The 22,513-nt window shown below is 31.8% G+C and overlaps 1 protein-coding gene across 4 annotated transcripts in view; it reads left to right on the top strand.

The window, feature by feature from the left end:
• EndoB (SH3 domain containing GRB2 like, endophilin-B) overlaps positions 1–22,513 on the top strand; it is a 94,028-nt gene that overhangs the window by 34,120 nt on the left and 37,395 nt on the right. For 2 of the 4 annotated variants that reach the window (XM_085810956.1, XM_085810957.1), the window contains exons 5-6: positions 7,778–7,870; positions 9,250–9,285. In XM_085810956.1, the coding sequence (XP_085667082.1) occupies positions 7,778–7,870; positions 9,250–9,285 (129 nt within the window). The remainder of the gene's footprint in view (positions 1–7,777; positions 7,871–9,249; positions 9,286–22,513) is intronic. The other 2 variants (XM_085810958.1, XM_085810959.1) reach the window with 1 other exon arrangement.

The following is a 22,513-nucleotide window of genomic DNA, read 5'->3' as shown; positions in this document are numbered from 1 at the left end:
GCATTCTCAACAGCAGCTCTTAGCATATCAGGAGTAATGTTACGGACATATCGGTGTATCACATTTTTCATTTTTGCCAAATTGTTTAGATTATCACCATAAATTGTGCTTTTGAGATAACCCCATAGCCAAAAGTCACAGAGGTTGAGGTCTGGTGGGAAGTGGGGGAAGTATCGGCCTATAACACGTTCATTCATGAAATGTTGCCTAAGTAACTGTGCGACACAAGTGAGGTGGGGCCCAGCCCTGGATAAAAATCCTAGTATCTAAAATGCCACGTTACTGCAGTTCATGTATCACGAAACATTTTAACATTGACTTTAAGCAAGCTGCAATCACAGTGGTCCAGCTGTCGACTGCTCTTCAGAGAAAAGTGGTTCAGTTAAACTAGCTGTCATTCCACCCCAAATGGTGTGGAATGACTGCTATGCAATGGAATGCAGTAGGAGAATGCAATGGAACTAGGTAGATAACATGAAGGGTTTCTTTGGCCCAAATCGATTAAAAGCGTTTTGAATCAGTATCTTCATGTTTTAGGGCCGAATTCAGGCTTCAAAAATTACAAATTGGCTATCTGTAAGAAAACGATTTGCAGATTGTAGGCACTTTTGTGAGTGGTTTGCGATCTCAAATTTTCTGATCCCTAATTCATGGCTTTCATAGACGGATTTCTCCTTTACACGGATGGCGCACTCGACTTTTATCGAATTTAACGCCTTTAAATGATAATTTGCTTACTTCAAAGTTTCTTAAGGGTATACAACATATTAAACCCATGTAACAAAAGGTTAAGTTAGAATCCGACCCATGTTTCGTTTAACAATATTGCAGTGCCATTTTCCCCTTGATGGTGAGGTTACGAGCTTTCTTTTTTCCACGGAAAATAAATTACAAAGTTTGATAAAATTTGATCCAGTAGTTTTCCTTTTATGTCTGTTTCAAAGCGGAACTTTTATTATAACCACCTTGCATATTATTAAATTTTAATTTGAAGCTATGCATTATATGTGTACCATGCGTAAAATTTTCGCTTTTATGGAAAAATCAAGAATCGAAGTGAATATACTTAGGATAATGGACCAAAACTGAAAAAATTTCTCTTCCCTTGCTCCGAAAATAAAATATTTGAAACTTCGACCTTACATTTATTGGATTATCGAAATATTCAATTTGACTTATCTTCTAAGTCCTAATTCCGACAAAAGTTCCGAATTACTGAAGCTGAAGTAAAAGGTTTAGTATATATTCACTGTATGTTAATGAAGTAATCAGAGTGTAATAAAAATAGATTTTAGAATTTACACTAATGCAACTTTTTGTTTGAATGCACAGCATGTAATGGAAGAGAAGGCTTGTAGAGATCTGTTTTTGACATGCCTCTAAAAGTAGATGTCATACTCTTTTTGTCTCTTCAATGTCAAAAAACTTTCCTTTGAGAGGCAACTTTAGTTTTTGGGAAAGAAAAAAATCACAAGAAGAATTTGAAGAACATGCAGGACGATTGAATACACATACTTATTTTCGAAACACAAGCGGTTCTCCGATTGGTTATTGAACAATGAAAAGATGCATTGTCATGCAATACAAAACATTTGGAATACGTTTTCTGACTGAATAATGTAAGATTAAAAGTCATCTGCTTAATTCACAGCCATTTACAAGTCAACTACTTGGGCAATTGCAGAATCGTTTTGATACCTGAGCTTGTAAGACAAACCTAATATCACTGGATTTAAACACTTCTTTAATGTTCCGAGAACATTCGTTTTTTAACTCGTATTTCAAGAATATTAAGTGAATACAATTATTGTAAAAGAAATTGAATATTCATTTGCACTATGGCTTGGTAGTTTACGAATGAGTTAACAAAACTTAAATTCTGCTTTTTGTGTCTAAGAATACAACAATATTTTAAATATTTACAAATAAAATATTAAATTGGAGATTTAATTGGAGCCTTACCAGTTGCCTAGCATTTGAAGATTGTTAAATATTAATTGTTTGGTAAACAGTAATTGTCTAACCCAGGCTGCATGGTTGGTTTTCGTAGTTTTCTAGGTTCTTTTTACAAAGTTCCTCTATGAAAGCATCTTAACCAAATAGTTCCCATGTTCTTTCTATGTTCAAATAACCAACTAACCTAGTTTAAGCACGATTTCCAAGTGAAGTTACTAGGAAAACCCGAATACTCATATTAAAAATCATGTAGCTTGCCAGTTGGGAGTAACATGAAAAATATGGCGTCAATAATTGAATTGCTGTTATGGTATACTGTTTCTAAACTTAGATGGTCATTCCTTAATTAAATAGAATTGATTTGTAACTTTTACTAGAGCTGACGGTAAGAATTAAAGTGTGGATAAATAATATCTTGTGCAATCTTGATTAATATAAAATTAGAAATATTTGCTTAGAAAAATATTTGTATTTAGACAGAAAGTTTTTGAAATATTTGCAATTACTTTATAAGAAGGATTTATTAATAACCAAAATAATTACTTATTGTATTGCTGATGATTAGAATTCAGTTCTTGACAATTACATTCTAAATTAGAATTTTAAGGATATAATGAAAATACACTAAGCAGAAAAATACATTTTAGGATAAATTAGTCAATTTTTTATGTTTAAAAACTTTCTAAATTCATTTAATAAACATGGTACCCTTGTTGGTAATTGAATCCAGAATGTTGGGTGTCGTTTATATAATTATTCTTGCTTGTCCACAGAATCTGCTGACTTATCGAGCTATTAAGTAACTGCAGATCATTTCTACATAACCATTGAACTTCCATTAATTCAGTATCTAGAGGGTTGTATGTTTATATCATAATTTGACTTTTATAAGAATAATTATTCTAAATCTTATGTTTCTATTGTGCTTTAAAAATATGGATGATAGTATCAGCCGCTCTTTCAGTCACTTCATAAGCAACAGCCTGTTTAGAAATAAATTATGCAGTTAATGTCATAAAATATTTTCATAAAATTCAAATAAACATCAAATGAAAGTTCTCAGTTTTAGACAATTCGATTTAAACGAAGTTAAAGTAAAGTAGCAGACGATAAAACGCCGAAAATAAAAATTTACTCTAACAAATATTTTTTTAAAAAAAGGAAGAAAGCAAGAAATTTTTTTAAAAAAGTTAAAAATTTGAATAATATCATCTATAATTTAAAAAACAATAATTTTTCGCATAGTATTCATAAATATTTATTATGTATTATTGAGGGGAAAAAATTTCATATAATTAATTCTCCGTAATTTTTTTTTTTTTTTTAATTTAAGGTAAAAAATAGCTGTGGCAATTCACTGTAACAATGTATGACTGTAATCCACAACCTACTTTAATAAACCACATTTGACGTTATTATCGCTCCAAAAAAAAGATGCCAAATTTCAAAATGTGAAAATATGTTAATTCGTGTATATCTTAGAAAATTTTGAATAAAAAAGTCTAATTTTTTTGCAGGTATACTTAGAAATACGCCTACTTTAAGATGACGGTAAAAATTTTATAAGTTATAATTCAAAATTGTTTTAAAAAAATTTATAAAAATTATTTAAGAATAGAAATTTAAAAAATAAAACACAAAAGTGGGTAAATTTTATTTGGAATGAACTTAAATTTCGAAATGTAAAAGGAAAAATAAAAAAAAGTTTAATATAAAAGGAGATATTAATAAATATTTGTCAAATTCAGTTAACATTGAGGAGCTTAAATTTTGAGAGCTAATATTTTAAAAACTACTTGTATGGTTTTTACAAAACGTTGCATTCTGGCATAATTTGAGACGTAGAATCGAAATATAAAAAAAAATCGGTATGTTATTTCAGAAAAAGTCCGATTTTGTGTCAAAATACCTGTGATAGAATAGTGCTATATATAAATCTAATATATATCCTAAGTCACGCTTTTGAGACATAAAAAATGCAATTTGAATTTTGTCAATCGGCCCAGTAGAATGGGAGATATAAACTGTCCCATTTTTTTTTTAGCAGTGTACATATGTAATGTCTCTAAATGTTCTTTTCTGTTTTTAACATTTTATTGCTGAGCAGCATATGTAGTGTGATTTATAAAACATATGCTAAAAGGAAAGAACTCAGCTGTAATGCACAAAAAGCAAAGTGTATTGTGTTAAAAATCTATTAAGTTCCTCTCATGATGATTCACAGGGCCTAACAGATGGAATATCACCTGTTTAACAAAGATAAATTTGTCCATAAAATGTTGAAAACTACTTTATAAAATGTTGAAATCAGAAAGAATATTGGGGACCATTTGTGTTGTGAATGAAATTTGGATTGTTGTGAATGAAATGGCAATTGAATAATGTCAGATTTCTACTGTTTACTGACAGCAAGCATTTAGGTTTGTGTGAAATTTTTGTCATGAGACAATATCACACAGTGATGCAATTATAATAATTGTTGTTTTTTTCAACAAACATTTAGCATTGAATAATATTGACATCAAGTCGGTCATGGAACCTAGTTAATTAAGATTGTTATATTTTATACGTTCTAATTGAAAATTTTTAAATGACTGCTGTAAAAAAACATCAGTCATACATTGCAAAAGAACAGTTATTGAGAAGTTCACTCACAATTGATGTGTAAAATTTCACTCGGAAATTTGAAGCTCTAAAAAATACACCCAGTGGCCAGTATGTCTCCTTCAATGATTCAGACAAATTAAAAATTAAAAAAAAATTAATCATATTAAATCCACAACAAACTACATGAGAGGTCACCCAAACACCAGACATATAATTTTCAACTGTTTTCCTGCAGTTGGCAATAACAGAAAAGCAAGGATGCTTAAGAAGCGAACTCATGAACTTGGTGATAAAATAAAGCACAGCATTTGGAAGTATGCTGTTGTCATCTATGAAGTGATAAAGAAGGATTTTTATGGAAAACGTTTCTATAGTGAATTGTGTCTGTTGATAAAAAGTAGGTATTCTCTGACATCATAATATCATAAAATTCATCACTATGGTCCGGAGTGAAAGACATCTAGAATTTCTCTATTTCATTTAGAACTTCTTGGTCTTCAAAGGAAAAAGGTTTGCAAAAGTTTTCAAAGCATATGCAAACTTCTTCAAAGATAACAAGATGTTTCTATATGGTGGTCATCTGCAGGTACTATTTGCTATTCATTCCTTCCAGAAGAGGGAAACAATAAATTCAACTCAATAATGTAAGTAATGTAGGGAAATTTGTCACTTCAGAATCATACAATTGATTTTGCCACATATTGATAAAATTTATATTGATGGTACTGGAGTCTAGTAATTATATAGACTACTATTAATAGAGGATTAAACAGTTACTCTTCTTTTTATTCTCATTTGCAACAACCCAATACATATATAAATGTAAAAAGATAAAAGTTACATTAGAAAAAAATTGTTTGTATAAGGGAAGGGTGATTAAGAAAAGTTTGGAAAACATTAATAACATGTTTATAAATTGCCCATAATTTATAAAGCCATTTTATAGCCATTGCTATCAAGGTAATTTATTATATTTATGTAAGAGAAAAGAAAAGAAAATATAATTATTAGAGAAAATAATTAAATAAATTAAAGAAGTATAATAAATAAATACAAAGTTATATAACATATCAAAATTATTTGTGTAAAAAACATGGCCATATTTTCTGTTATGTTTCTTGTAGAAGAATCTAAGCACAGTGCAGTATGATAGTAGTTGTATTCTGATTCTTAGTTATGCGAGTTCATGTGCAGACATTGGAATAAACACGAAAACCCATTTGAGCAGATCTTAGTAAACGTTATTGTTTATTCCCAACTTTAAAATTAAATATGTCTTTTTCATAACAGTGTTCATGTTTTCTAAGTAAATGTTGTCAATAAAATATTGTTTTAAATGTGCCATTCTGTTTCAGTTCTTTGTCTGTTGAAATAAGTTACTTAAGAAATATATTTCTTATGAAATTTGAAGAGAGTATCGAATCAAATGTAAAATTTAAAATTAAGTAAAAAAACATCCTTAGTTTGACCTAGATTTTGACGTAGGTACTTCTTCTTTGGGAGCATTTGCTTCTGGTTAAAAGGAATCCCCTCTTTGCCAGTCTTAAATTATATGTGTCTATGCTTATACATCTTGCGCTTAAAAAATTTTACCATATAACCACTCCACTTCTTATAATGGAAAAGGGCTAAATATGCCAGTGCTTTATAATTCCATTGTATCAAAACTGATGTCAATTATACAGTTATTTTTTATGACTGTATGATTAGTTTCTTTTCATTTGATTCAGAATTTGAAACGCGTTCCGATTCAAAATTTGCTATGTGTAATTTTTATCATTTTGATTATTTGACAACTAGAGACAAGCTACAGAGTTCAGTAAAATCTTTTAGATAGTATTCGGTGTACAGGACTAGTTAATTTCTAGTTAAAATAATATTTTTAGTATAGTTTAATTTTAAAAATATTTTTATTCATAAAATTATTTTCTTTTGTTTGAAATTTTTATTTGGGTTACATTACGATATGTAGAGAATTAAGTTTATATAAAAAATATTAAATGAGCAGTTATGCAAAAGTGCTTCTTTGTTATAGATCCTCGGGGTGTGATTTTTATTCCCCCCCCCTTTTTAAATTAAAGGTGCACCTTTTTGCTCAATTTATTAAAATGGGATGTGCTTTGGAATTGGGGCATCTTAGAATCATCGATTTTTTTCTAATTACTAATTATTCTGCAATAATAAATTTCTAATTTAGAAATTAATTGTTAATGAATCAAAAGCAGTTATTATACAAATTTTTGCTAGCCATATTTTAATTGGTTTTGTTTTCTTAAAATAAATATCTTTTTCTGTGGTGGTGGATTGAAGTTGAAATGTGCATCTTAGAATTAGCAATGTTTTAGATTTAAAGAAATAAAGTAGTTTTCTGTTTCATTGGCTAGATTTTTGGAAAAATTTTGGTTGTATTGCCAATGGTACTTCTTTGTTATCTGACATTTGCTGATATGTCGCCAAACTATTCACCTATGATTTTGATTGTTTTGTGTGTTCGCTGGCCTAGAAGTAAAATGTTCTGGATTCTTCTATAAAGTTGAGAGATTTGATTCTTTTTTTTTGTCATGGTAATCCTGTTTTGGGGGTGACTGGGTGCGGGTGGCTTCTTTTTGTATATCAATATTAACTTTGATTTGAAGAGAGGTGCAAGCAAACAAAGGAATGCTGGTGCGGATCAGCAAAATGGAGAAATAAACAGCAACAGAGCACAACTTATCATTATGTGTCTTTTTACTTATTAGAACTTATATCAAAGCTGAAATAAGCTACAGAGAATAGCAAGCTTTTTGATGCCATTTTGAATGAAATTACCAAACTGCATCTGCTGGAAATTAAAGAAACCAGATTTCATTGCCAGTAGAATGCTTGTAGTATTCCAGTTATATTGGTGAATATCGGATAACCAACAAATACCTTATCAGTATCCAGTTATGTCTAATTTCTTAATTGTAGTATATCTTTTAGAGCTACCATAATTATTAGATGTCTTACATGTAATATCTGTGTTGTGCTAACATTTTCATTTGCAGATATCTGTTTTATTAGTAAAGTAGCAATTTAACTTTAGGTTATTTTACTGAATAAAACAGGTTAAAAAAAAGGTGAAGAAATAATTCTGTGAGTAGATTTAACTGCTGCTGAGATATTTAAAATGTTTTCTTAAATATGTATCTTAGCCTTTTTTTTTTTTTTTTTTTTTTTTTTTTTTTTTTGACAGAAAGAAAGAAAAATCCTTGAAAATAAGAGACTTGATCTAGATGCTTGTAAAGGCAGGCTGAGAAAAGCGAGATCTATGGAGAGCCAAGCAAATGTAAGTTATTCTGTAGGTTGTAAACAATTAATTTTCATCACACAACAATCGGGTGTCTTTATAGGCCATATTTCAAATTTTCGCAAGTTCTGTATTAAAAAAAATTGCTAAGTAAACTAATAAGGGTCATTTCAAAGCTGGAATATGAGGATTTAGGTTCTTCAAAATGCAGGATGCTGCAGTGCTCTCAATCCAGTTATATTCATAAGTGCTAAAAATCTAATGGTTATTATTTTCAGCTTTATTATGAATTTTTTGTAAATTTTGATAAGAAGGTTACTAATTTTTACAACACATAAATTCTGATATTATACCAAATACACCTACTATTAATTATCTTCTGAGTTGTGGTATTCTGTAGAACTTCCAGTTTATTTATCATTGATCTAACTGCGAGTATCCATATGGGACAGGAAAAGATACTTATGGGTTATTGAAATTTTATTAGCAGCTGTACCTATGCAAAGAATTGAGTTTCATGCAGCTAAAAGGAGTCATATTCTTTTAATAACAGTATTTTTTTCAATGGAGCTGCTTTCTGCTTTTAGTTTAGGGGTTATTACTTTCGGCTAAAACAGTCTGAAACAAGCAAATTGTTGTAACATTCTTACATTTTTTTTTCTTTCATTTCCAAATATGAACATTTTGTGTTAAAGCATTTATTACTAAGAAATATGATACATTTAGTTGCACTTTTAGTTTCATTAAATTGAGAAGCCATATGACTGAGCTGCACTTATCTAAAGGCTAAAATACTAGTTTGATCTTTTTTTATAAATAATATTACAGTAAGTGTGCAGATGAATATCTGTATAAAACCACATTAAGGAAAATAAGTATTTATTCTTAAAGAAAATAAGTATGTCATTTCATTCTAAATATATTCAGTGATAGCATTTTTATTTATTTTACTCTGTATTGCATGAAATGAAATTTTCTATGAAAGTAAGTTATTCAAAATGTTAAATGCTTCAATTTATTAATTTGTGAATTGAGTGTTTACCTTATTTCTTGCAGCTGAAAAGTATAAAATTAGATTTCACATTGTTTTTTTAAATAGAATTCTTTTTTTACATTTTAAAAATTTTTATGTATTAGATGCAATTTTAGTTATTTGATGTGATTATATGGATGAGAATTCAAAGCTTTACACTCTTCCTCACAACAGTATTCAGAATTACATTGTAAGAAATTTGTTAAATTTTTTTTCAGCCTTTCAAATAATTTTTTAAAACATTAATTTTTACTTGTTTTTATTCAAAGTATGTTTCTTTATGTATTAATATGAGAACTAAAAAAATTGCTCAAGTATAAATGTTTAATAACATGTTAAATGTTTTCATATTGAATAATTCTAATAAGATTGATTTGTTGTTAAGCTTAAACCTGACGTAGTGCAGAGGGAGATACAGCAGGTAATGTTATGTGTGAATAAAAGAATTACAATTATGTGCATTTAAATTATAATTTTTAATGTTATACTTTTTTTAAATATGTTTCGCATTGTTGTTTAATATTTAAGTGCTTTTAATTATTTTGCTTGATATATATGCTTTTAGGTTTTTTTTTTTTTTTTTGTATTCTTTGATTATGTTCTTTAATGTTCTGATAGAAAATTTAATCTGTGCTTTTGGAAAATAAATTTGTACCTTGAAAAATTAAGATGTAAATACAAATCTATTAGATTTTTCAGTCACAGCAGTGTAATGCCCGAGTTTTGAAAAGCTAGGTTATAAATTCAAAACCTTATGTCTTTAATTTATTTTACTGTAATACTTGGATATGTAATATGGAAAATATAAGTTTTATCTGATTTGCAGTAAAATATTGGAAATCGTTATGTTTTCTGTGCATTTTACAATGCATTTGTTTTTTCAGTAATCTGTTGGCCAAAGGATGCAGCAGATTTTCCATGTTATTGATTGTGCAGTGTAAAATATATATTTTGCCATCAATTTGAATAAAGTAGAAAATTATAACACTATTTAGTTACATTACTTGTTTCCCCGTAAGAGAAATTGAAATAATTTTTTTCAAATGAATTCATGTTGATTATTAGGTGAAGTGAATAAATGTACTGCTATCATTACAGTATCTTATTATTATTATGATTATCATTTAAATGTTTTTTCATTGGGCATAAGATTGTTAAAAAATAATAAAAATTAAGCAGCCAACATTAAGGCTGTTTCAGAAAGAAAAAACTTGATTTGTATTTATGACCATGTATATTTTTAAAAAATCAAAATCAAATAAACTATCTGTAACTATTATTTAAAAAATATTATATAAAATTTTAAATTTAATTATATAAATTTAAAATTTTTATGTTTAAAACAGGTATTGGTATTAACAACATTTCAAATAAGCTTAAGTTTTTTAAATGTTCTATTTATGTAATTTATCTCTGAAATATACCGATTTCCAAAAAAAGTTAAGCATCCAACGGAAAACTGGTGATAACTCAAAACGTAGTCCAAGAAATTGGACAAAACTTGGTGATATTTATTATACCTCTTGTAACTTAAAAACACAACAAGATATATAGAATATTTGCATTTTGTGATATCAACAAAAGCATAAAATCTTCTAAATTTGGATACTTAAAATTAAATACAAAAAAATTTCTCAATAATGAGCGTATAATCTCTGTTGAGAATAGAAGTACAATGTGTTCCTTCGCCACTTCGCGCTTCATGTTTTGCGGCTTCAGTGTTTCACAGGTTTTTCCAAAATATTCATCAAAAAATAGTAAATAAAAAAAATACAACCATGTCAGCAGCCACATTGTGGAAAGAGCATTGTTTCATGTTGATGCACGAGAGAGAAGGATCCCTGCATGTCAAACAAGGAGATGAGTTGACTCAGAGTACATACCACAGGCTCTCATAAAGGCGCGTGATTGGTTTCCGTTGCGACATCGACCAATGAGAGTACGAGTGGATTTATCCCTGTGAGTTGATTGTCTGCCAATCATCGCAGCCTCACCTAGCATATTCTCTTGTTGTATCTGGCTAGTCTTGTCCATGATGTTGACTGTCTCGCATACTGTATTTTAGTGTTGTGTTGGCGATAACTTTTTTTGTTTAAGCAATAACTTTTTTTATTAATTAAGCTGCCTAATGCCACCTAAGCGCTGTGACCCTGCAATAGCTTCCTCCGGGGCACACTAGAGGAAGAAGATGATGACCATCAGAGAAAAAGTGAAACTTTTAGATGTGATCAAAGAGGGCAGAAGTTATGCATGTGTGGCACGCCATTATAGGGTGAATGAATCTACAGCATGGTACATCGAGAAAGAGGAAGCAAAGATCTGCAAAACTGCTTCAATAACCTTCAATAAAGAAGTGAAATGTGTGGTAACTCCACGTAATAACAGAATTGTGAAAATGGAAGTTGCACTGGCATTGTGGATTGCAGGAAAAAGACAGTGAGTTTGGACACTAATATGATCAGGACAAAGGCCAAAGCTTTCTACGTTTTGAAAATATGACCTATTGTAACACCTTTTCTGCATCATCTCTCCTCCGTGAAATAATTCTGATTTTTACGTGAGGTTTAGTTTTTATTTTAAAGGGATATAGCAATTATTTCTACTTTGTTTTACACTGCCACTGTTTGTATTAAGAGCGGACTGTTCAAGCCTAATGAAGATGCAAAAACGAAACTCGAACTTACGTCATCTGGATAGTTGGGTCATGCCGACAGCTGATTGGCTGCCGTGAGATGACGTCATGTCTACTTCGTGTATAAATATCTCGCATCGCTCTGGCTTAGTCCTTCTTGTTCCTGTTTCATTGCTCCTGGTGTGCTGTTCCAGTGCTCATTCAAAGACGTTCTTGCGATGCGTGTCGTCCAGCGATAAGGTTCTGGGCTGTGTTGGCTTTTCCAAGGTTAAGCGCTGTTGAATCCCAAGTTGTGGTTCCGGTGATCAACTGCCGTGGGCGGCATCCTGTTTTCAAGGTTAAGCACTGACGAATCTCAAGTTGTGATTTCCGGTGAGCAACTGCAGTGGGCGGCATCTTGTTCCCTGGTTAAGCGGCGATAAATCTCAAGTTGTGGTTTCGAGTGAGCAACTGCTGAAGGCGGCATTATTAGCACCAGTGTTTTTCACGTCTAGCGGTGATGTTTTTCCAAGCTGTGTTTTCCCGTGAGCAACTGCAGTGAGCGGTATTTTACAAATTCAAGTACATTCAAGGTTTAATTTAATTTTTCATTTGCCTTCTTGACCAAAAGCGTAGACCTTTTTAGTCAAGTGAAATTCAAATTAATTGCGTAGTTTTGTTCTGTGGTATGTTTTTCACAAGTCATTGAATGCCAGTATTCATAGAAGAGGTAATATATATTTACTGTTAATAGTGTAATATTCTTTAAAGGAAAAACCCTTGGGGTTAATGAATAGTTAACTAAGTGTAATTTTTGACAATGATTATGTTACACTCTTTAAGTTTCTGGTATTGATCAAATTTATTTACTGTATTTTTATTTCCATATATATTGTTAATAAATTGGTTGAGTTTAAAACTTTTGTCATCTATGTCTGCACAGCACATAATCTTAGAGTGCTTCTATTGCGTTAATTATTTCTGCTAAATGTTTTCTATAACTGTAAACTTTGTTTTTGCATCACTACGATCAAATCTTGCCCGATGACGACAATGAAGAGGCTGAAGAAGGTGCTGACGAACCTCAAGCCAGTAATAGTGCTGCCAGGAGTGATTCCCCTCCTTGCGTCACCATCAAGATAGATAAGGCCTGCGCTCTGAATCGAAACTGGCTTGTGACATCACGGTTAAAGGACCCTCAGCAATAACTCGCCTAATGATACTTCCCGAAACTTTCTCCGTATTCTTTGTCCATCTGCCTCTTAACAAGACATACTTAACTGTTACTGTTAGACATACTTCACATGCTCTTGTTAGATGCTTAGATTTTATTAGTTTTAATAACATTTGTGCATTATTCATTCCTTTTTCAAGTTGATTGCTTTAAATATGCATTTTTGTTTCTGAATATTTTCATGCGAAATTGTGTTAGCAGCATTATATCTTCACGTTGTATTGTTCCTGGATGCAAAGGAAATTATGATAATGGTCCTCGTGTGAGAATCAACAGTTTTCCATCTAATGAAATTTTAAAAAAGAATAACTCAGAGCAATTTTAAATTAACAAAAGCTTCAAAAGTTTGCGAACTTCATTTCAAAGATGAAGATATTGAGATGGAGACAAGTGCATATGATCCATCCTCTGGAAAAAATATTTATCCTATCAGAAACAGATTCAAGAATCTCCGTACGATAAAAAAGTACGATTACAAAATCAGCAACTGCATTTGGCTCTACAGGAAAGCATGAAAACAAAATCAGAAGAAGAAGCATAATACATGTTTTCAACATATGCAAACTTTTTAAAGTGCTTAGAGACTCTGCAAATCCCGCTATTTTGGTCTATAATCAGAAAGGAAGATGAGACATTATTTATTCACATCAATACTCAAGCAGCACCAGTTATTGAAGCCTCTGTTGTTCTTAAATATGATTTAAGTGTCTCAGCATTTATTGGTAATGCTGCAATAAAATCATGCAAAGAACATAACTTTCCTGTGAAAGTTGGAGATATCAGACACCTCCAAGAAATACTAGATGCTGTACAGTTTCTGTTAATACCTGTAGCTCAAAGTGATATTCAGTCAATTTTGGATACAATTTTGGAATTATTGGGCGTTCTTAAACTGGATGATGAAGTCGAAGAAACTGTTATTAATTTTTTGGCCAAACAAGTTTCACTTTTCTTGGTCAATAAAGTTAAATGGGGATACTCACCAGAAATGTTAATATTTTCAACTTTATTGCATTCCATATCTCCACACGCATATAAGTTTTTACGACATTCGGGAAATATTCAGTTATTCATCCAGCAACAGTTAGAAAAATGTGTACTCAATTTAATGCTTTGAAGTAAACTTCCTTCATTATGCGAGAGAGAAATTTGTGTGAACTTCAACCTCATGAAAGAATTGTTTCTGTAATCATGGATGAAATTCATATTAAACCATATTTAGATTTCAGAGGAGGTAATATTGTTGGCTCTTTTAACACTAAGGATGCAGCAACAAGTGCTTATGTTTTTATGATCCAGAGCTTACTCTCCCAGTATAAAGATGTTGTGCATATTTTTTACCTGTGAAAACCATAACAGCAGATATATTGCACTTTATACTTAAAAAGATTGTATAAAGATTAGAGAATATAGGATTTTTCGTGCTTTGTGTAGTAAGTGACAATAATTCACTCAATCGTAAAGCTATGTGTTATTTCTCAAATCTGCCAAAACTGAGTATTGTTTATCCTCATCCAGTGAAAACAGACAGACCCTTATTTTATGTAATTGATGCAGTACATATATGTGGGGTTTTTCTTTCGAAGCAGAGAGCACGAGTGTTGCATTTTAAATGCTTTTATTTATATAATAAGAAATAGGTAAAAGTAATAAAAGTTAAGTAAAAATGTTATTAAAATAATTCATGTTTGGTGGTGCATTATATATGTAAAAAGTAACCATAAAGGAATACTACTAAGAAATGAAAGTATGAATTCATTAACTAATTTGCCTGACGATGAAAACGTGAAGTTCTTAAGTAAATTTTTGAATTGGCTGGATGTTTGGAAAAGCGTGGGATGCACTACAGGGAATTTTACGAAAGAAACTCATCATGCTCTTACTCACACAACACATGCTTTGTTGGAAATGAAGGAGTATTGTATCAAAGAGCTGAAAATGAAATATTTTCTCTGTGGAAAAATACAAACTGATTCTTTAGAAGAGAGTTTCGGAAAGTATAGATTTTTAGCCGGATCGCAATATCATGTATCAGTGAAGCAAATATTTGAATGTGAGTCTAAGCTCAGATTACAAAACACTTTTTCATTGAGATCTGCAACTTTTGGTCAAATTACTGTGGATGAATTTAATGCTGTGTCTTCATGTGAAAAGGAAGATGAAGTAATTAATTACTTGAATATTGATGTAACTAATGAAGATATTTTAGGCATCGAAAGTGTAATACCAGTTTTGACATACCTTGCAGGATATTGTGTTTATGCCATATGCAAAAAAACAGAAGTGTTCATCCTGTATGTCACAGTTTTCAATTGATAAAGAACTGATGTGCGAAGATTCATATCGCTTAATTTCAAGTATGGATAGAGGATGTTTAAAGTATCCTCACCCAGACATTGTGAATATTATTGTGCATTGCTATATAGTAGTTCAAAAACTTTTTCTGAGAAATATGAAAGTGAATTTTTAAAAGTTCAAAATCAACAAAATTTTGCAGTGACTCTTGCATTTGCTATTATAAATAGGCTAGAATTATTTAATTGAATTGACATATGTGAGTTAGGTCATACCGCTGAATATTGTGTGAAACAAATTTTGTGGGTGTGCGTAAACATTTTACTTAAGAATTACTGTTGTAAAAAAAATGATAACTATAGAAAACCCTGTTTAAAAAGAAAACTACCAACACTACAGAAAGCAAATATCTAAAATAAGGTATTTATATTTTAAAAAACATTCCATTGCATTTAAAAAATATCAGTTATTTTATTGTATATTTATTTGTAAAAATTTTGTTGGCTTTTATAAGTTTTAATTTTTTATTCATTATGATTTAAGGGATGAATTTGTGTTTACTTTTGACATCTGAAGCATCATCCTTTGTAATAATTACTAAGACTAGTAATACAAAAATTGTCATCAAAATTTATGATAATTTATTTTAATTGGAAACTAATTTTATATGAAATAACTGTCCTAAGGGGTTAAAAGCACAACACATATTTCATAACATAATATTTAGAATATCAAATGCTGAGTAAATTTGATTCTTGACAGAGAGTACTGTGTTCTTAAATTTAAATATCAATGCTTTTTGCAAATCATTAAATATCGCATTATCATGATGAAACTTAAATGCATATGTTTAGCTAATAACGTGGCACTAGCAAAAAGCTATGAAGGTAAGTTTAAAATAACTGCTTACATTACACAAAAAAGTTTTGAACATGATGTTAGGATTTATATTTTCTTTTCATGTGGATATTAATAGAAAAGATATTTTCAGAACAGAGGTAATGCTTATAGTTAAATAGGTATAATGTAAATATTTGCAAGAAATTTCAGTTTCTAAAAAATTTTTAAGTATTTCATATATTTTTAAAATATTTTCAAAAAAATTGTGTATAAGTTTATTTAAAAAACTTTTTTCCTGCCTTATTTGGAATTTTAATATTGATAGTCTTCAGAGTTATGTAATAAACATGATTTCAATTTAACTACAGTTTCTGTCGAATAATTATGTAGCATTAAGAGGAAAACATTAACTGTAATACAGATTAACATACAATATGTAAGTAAGAAATAATTTAAAAAATAGACTATATATTATATTATATATTCAGAAAAATATATTATTATATTCAGAAAAATTTTCTGACTGATATAAGGCATTTAACCCCTTCACGCTGACTGTCACGTCTACGTGCCAGCAACGAACACACTCACTTCCCGGCCGACACGCAGGCGTGCCAGAGCATTTTCCCGTTCACTACCGACTGTCACGTATTTGTGCCAGTGTCCTGGAACATTTTAAAAACTATAATTTCTGCCACAAGATTGCACTGTATGTCCATATGTTTTCAGATACATGCACATTAGACCTTCTACTCGAAATGAGAGAAGCATGACTCACGTACACGTGTTTTTGATTATATAAACAAAAGGACAAATAAATGTTTCCGAATGGCGTGATTTATGACGTCTCTTTAAATCGCACTTTATTCGCACATGGTAGTTGTTAATTATAAGTAGAGAAGTTTTATTTGCGCTAAAGCATTGGGTATTTCGTTTTGCAGTTCAGTTTTTAGAAAATAATTAGATCTTGTTAGACGTGAATTCTTTCTGTTTTTACCGTTGCAATGTCGAAGCGTCAAAAATGTTTAACAGAGCATGAAATAGCAGAAATAATGCAAAATATTTCAGACATTGATTCTGATATTCTGATATTGATTCTGAAAGATTAACTGAAAGACATTTTCCAAAACTTTGTTCAGAAGAGACTGATAAGAAAATGAGACGACGATGCTTCGTTTGTTCACATTTCCGGAAAAATCCCCCAGAACGGCAAATGAGTTATTACGAGTGCAAGGAATGTAACATAGGACTGTGTGTAGATCCCTGTTTTCAAATTTTTCATACGAAAAGAGAATTTTAAGTAATATATTTAGTTTTCAGATGTATAATGTTAAAAGTCATAAAATGGTGAGTAATGAAAATAAAATGTGTAAAATATGCCTTTAAACAAGAAATAAGGTAATTAAAGTATATAGTATAAAAATATCTATAAAGCATAAGCTGTTTAAATATTCTATAGAGCATTATTAAACAATGCGTTGATACTTCAGAAATTTCATGGATTTAGGCTTAGTAGCAAAAAAGCCTCCGGCCCTGGACAGACGCTCGCGTAAGACACTGCCGGCCTCCACGATAAGCGCGTGTTTGTGCTACCCGGCTCGAAGGGGTTAAATGTTAGTCTAAATATTAAGTAGTCTCTTGCATTCGTTTGATGTTTTAGAATCCTGCTACATTAGTATGATACGTAGATTGGGGAAAAAGTCATGGCAACTATTTTTTTTTATTGAAGATACCAGTCCGGTTGAAAAATGTGACATATACAGATGAAAGGATAAGGTCTTAACTACATGTGTGGACAATGAATAGCACTGAAATATCATAACACACGAATTTATTACGGTAGTATACAGGGCAGTATGGCCTTCACTGTGCAAAAGAATGGTAACACAATACACATAAAGTTGACATGACAAACCTAGGCCTAAAGACCCTCAATGTAGTCACCTGCTACTGTTGCCACACGCTGCCAATGATGTGGGAGACACTGAATACCATCAGCCTCAGCATTGGCCACACCATGTGTGAATCGGGTCATCTGTTGGCTGCTAGTGCTGCAAACCACTTACCACGTATTGGTTCCTTAATCTTGGAAATGAGATCAAAATCACAGGGTGAAAGGTCAAGAGAATACGGTGGGTGCTCCAGTTTTTCCTATCCCCAACATCGGAGTATCTGCCGTATGCACTCTGCTTTATGTGGTCTTGCATTGTCGTGCAGAATTATTGCACTGTTCACAAGATATGGACGTTTATCCTGAACGCCACGTCGTATCTGTCGCACCAGGAAGTCCCTGTAGTGTGTGTGGTCACTGTTCTGCCATGAGGAACAAAGTGACAAACAATGACACCCCTGACGTCATACGCGACAATCACTATCAATTTAACTGGGAAAGGATTCTGATGTACCTTCTGCTGCCTTGGCGATCCGGGATGTCGCCATTCCGCGGACTGACATTTCAGTTCTGGTTTGTATGCCCTGGCCCAAAATTTATCGATGGCGATTATTCGTGAAAAGAATTGATTGCCGTCCTGTTGCCAGCGTGCAAAGTGGTCGGAGCCTATTGCATAGCACACCCACCTTTGAACTTCCATCAGTGCAGGTGATACCCACCGCGAAGCAATTTGGCGTAGCTGTAGTTCATTATCCAATATCCTGTGGACGGTGCATTTCTCGATGTCACTTGCCTTCTCTAACTCCAGTAACATCCATCGTCTGTCATCATCCATGAGGTGCTCGATGACGGCACACTCGCCGGTCGTCCCGAACGTTGTTCATCACTGGTTGACACACATCCTTGCTGAAACATTCTTACCCTCCGTGCTACTTTACGATATTGTAGAGCATTTATTCCCAAGGGCTTCTACTAATTCACTGTGACATTCCATCGCATTTCTCCCTAGGAGAATGACTATTTTGATGTAAGAGTGCTGCTCAACACTGGTTACTTCCATCTCGCACAACACTCACCAACTGACTGATTTCAGAGCTCTCGCTATCACAGAGCCATCTGTTGTTCTGCATACACACTATGCCTGCAGAACTTCCACATAACACATATAGTTTTATGATCCGTTCGCATATTCCCCCCAACCCTCGTAGATATAAATAAAAATATGCAATAATTATAAAATGAAAGATAATATGTGTTCCCACTGGCAAACATTTTGTTAAAGTAGTGGGTGAAACAAAAAATTTGATGCAGTGGTGAAAATCAACGAGAGACACAAAGACAGTACAGAAAAATCAAAGTAAAAATTTTTGCTACTTGAATTTTAAAACCAAACCTTCAAATAAATTATTTGCTTTTAAAAGCACCACATCATTCTCAAATAATTTTGTTTTGAAAATAAATACCAACAAATGAAAATAAAATTATTTCATATTCGTATAAGCTTTGTAAAACATTATATTGCTGCTTGTACTTTTGTTTTAGACTGATTTTATAGTATGAGATACAAGTTTCATAGAATAGGTTTAGAAAAACGAATGTTTAACAAGGAAGCTAAACTGCATGAAGGCCGGTCCCCTAGCAGTGACGTAGTAACTCAGCGCGCAAGCCTTACCTATCTCGATAGTGACGCTCCTTGAGGATGTGGCTTTTCAACCAGCAAAGGCTTATTCGAAAAATTTCAAAAAAGATATGGCCTCAGAAACGTGTTTCTGTGAGGCTTCCTCTGCTGAAAATGATGCTGCTTGTCGTTACGTGGAGGAAGAGTTTCCTAACCTCATCAGTAAGGGAGGCTACTTCCCTGAACAAGTTTTCAACATGGATGAAACATGCCTTTTTTGGAAGAGGATGCCTTCGCATACATTTCTCTTCAAGGACTGTTACATTTTATGTAGCTGGCCACGAGAGGGCGCAACGTTTTTTACTTTTAGCTTGTTATATTTTTCTTACCGCATTGTGAACTTTTGAGATAGATGTAGTTGCAACCAAAAAAACATGATGAAGTTCTAATGTAAGCATACAATTCTTGTACATAACTGTAAATAAAGCTTCTGTGTGATAAAATTGAAAAGGAATTCCAAGCATAGAATCGGATTATATTAAATTTGATTTATTAGAAGATGATTTATCCATCTTAAATGAAAATGAAAACGATATACTAATATTGAACACTGAAATCGAATCTATCCTAACAGATGAAAAAGAGTACGAAACTGAAATACAGGATAGCTTGGAATATAAAAATAAAATTACCTTGTGTAAATCGAAGATCAGTAGAATATTTAGAAATAGAAAATGTGTTAAATTAAATGAGTTGCCATCTAACTCTGCTACTATAGATACGATAGAGAACACAAATACAAATGGCGCTAAACTTCCGAAACTAACCATAAATAAATTTAAAGGCGAAATATGTGAATTTCAAAGTTTTTGGGCTTAATACGAATCTGCTATACATAATAACTCTGCTTTAAAGGATGTAGACAAATTTAATTACCTCACATCTTTACTAATGGACACAGCTTTAATGTCAATAAAGGGATTACCGTTAGTTCCCGAAAATTATGCTAAGGCAATAAATATTCTGAAAGAAAGGTTTGGTAGAAAGGACATTTTAGTAAATGCACATATGAATTGTCTGCTGAATTTAAAGCCAGTTAAAAAAATGGATGATATTAAAACATTATGTAACTTATATGATAGCTTAGAAATTGAAATTAGAAGCCTTGATTCCCTTAACGTTACTTCGAATTCTTACAGCTATTTGTTATGCCCACTGTTAATGAGGATACTTCCTAGCGAATTGGTTTTAGAGTTTAATCGATCTTTAACCCCTGACACAGAAACCACAGTGACTAACATTTTGGAATTTCTGAAGAAGGAAGTTAAAAGCAGAGAGCGTACGTTTTTCCAAACATCGCCAAACTATTCCGAGTTTAACGTTAGAACCGAACAACATAAACATCAATCGGGAGACCTTATTAAAAGTGAGAAATATCATACTGCCTTCAAAAACAAACATTTTGTTCCAGCAGTTGCGTCGTTGAATACGAATACATCAACAGCCGATTGTATATTTTGTGGGAAGATAGAAAATGAATCTTTGAAACATTCTACTTCAAACTGCACAATTCCAATTGAGGAAAAAAGAAAAAAAAATTAAAAATGGCTAACAGATGCTATTTATGTTTTCGTAAGTCTCGTACGTCTGCCCGTTGCTCGGATATACGCTGTGATTTACGTTTATTAAGGCATAGTACTATTTTACATGATAATAAATTTGAAAATAAACGGGAAAATAAATGTGAGCTTAAAACAGATACAGTAGTGGCGTCAATTTCGGAAAGAGATAACAAAAATAGGGTTTATTTACAAACTGCAAATGCAATAGCTTTAGGTCAGAAAAGAAGAAAAAATGTAAGACTCATTTTCGATTCTGCCTCTCATAAATCTTTCATCCTGACAGAAGTATCAAAATAATTAAAATTAAGTGTTGTGGGGGAAGAAGAACTTCAGATTTACACCTTCGGCTCTACTGAGCCTACAGTTAAAAGGCTGAAAAAGGTTAAGGTTTTTCTTAAAGATATATGTGGACCTGGGAAAATAATAATTGAAGCTCTTGAAACTCCAGAAATTAATCAAGCTGTTATTGGTATGCCAGGAAAGGAAATACTTAATTATTGTAAGGAAAATTCGATAAGACTTGCTGATGCTACAGGTATAGGTGTTAATAACTCTCAAATATCAGTATTAATTGGTAATGATTATTACTGGAAAATAGTCACTGGGAAGGTTAAAAGATTATCAAAGGGGCTTGTTGCCTCTGAAACCTTATTTGGTTACACTATAAGTGGAACTGAAGCATTAAGCAATGTTTCTACACTTCATTCCGGAATTACGGTAATGAATGTTGTTGAGAATATTTCACACGCACATGATTTGGAAATTAGTGCAGCTCTAAAAAGGCAATGGGATTTAGATGCAATTGGAATACATGACTATTCAACAAATGAAAATGACACTGAAGTTAGGCGGAGATTAGAAGAAACTATTGAATATAAAACCAATTGTTATGAAGTTTCATTACCTTGGAAGGACAATATGAACAAAGTGGGTAGTAATAATAGCATCGCCTTAAACAGATGGAGCAGTTTACTTAGAAGGTTTAAGAAAAATCCTGAAATTTATGACAAGTATTCAAGGGTAATTGAAGATTATCTAAATAAAGGAATAGCTGAAAAGGCTCCGAAGAATTCTGAAGAAAACATTTATTATTTGCCACACCATTGTGTAATCAGAGAAGATCACGATTCTACGAAATTAAGGGACGTATTTGATGCTTTCTCGCATATTTATGACAGTCTACCTTTAAATGATTGCCTACATTCAGGACCAAATTTAAACCCTGAATTATTAGATTTGCTAATTAAATTTCGTCAACACAAAATAGCATTTGCTGCAGATATCGAAGCTGCTTTTCTACAAATTCTGTTGAAGCCTGACAACAGAAATGCGGTAAAATTTCTTTGGACTTCAAAGGAAAAGGAGCAACCGACGATTTTAAGAATGACGCGTGTAAAATTCGGAGCAGCCTGTAGCCCCTTTTTACTAGCAGCAACTATGAAGCATCATGCAAGAAAGTTGAAAGCATAATATTCGAAGATCTGTCAGCTTCTTGAAGAAAATTTTTACGTAGATGATTTGATTCATGGTACAGATGA

Source organism: Stegodyphus dumicola, chromosome 2, assembly GCF_044657685.1.
Source record: "Stegodyphus dumicola isolate Sdum_Otavi_A_Nest chromosome 2, ASM4465768v1".
Classification (NCBI taxonomy): Eukaryota; Metazoa; Arthropoda; class Arachnida; order Araneae; family Eresidae; genus Stegodyphus; species Stegodyphus dumicola.
This window is presented reverse-complemented; position numbering and strand designations above follow the sequence as displayed.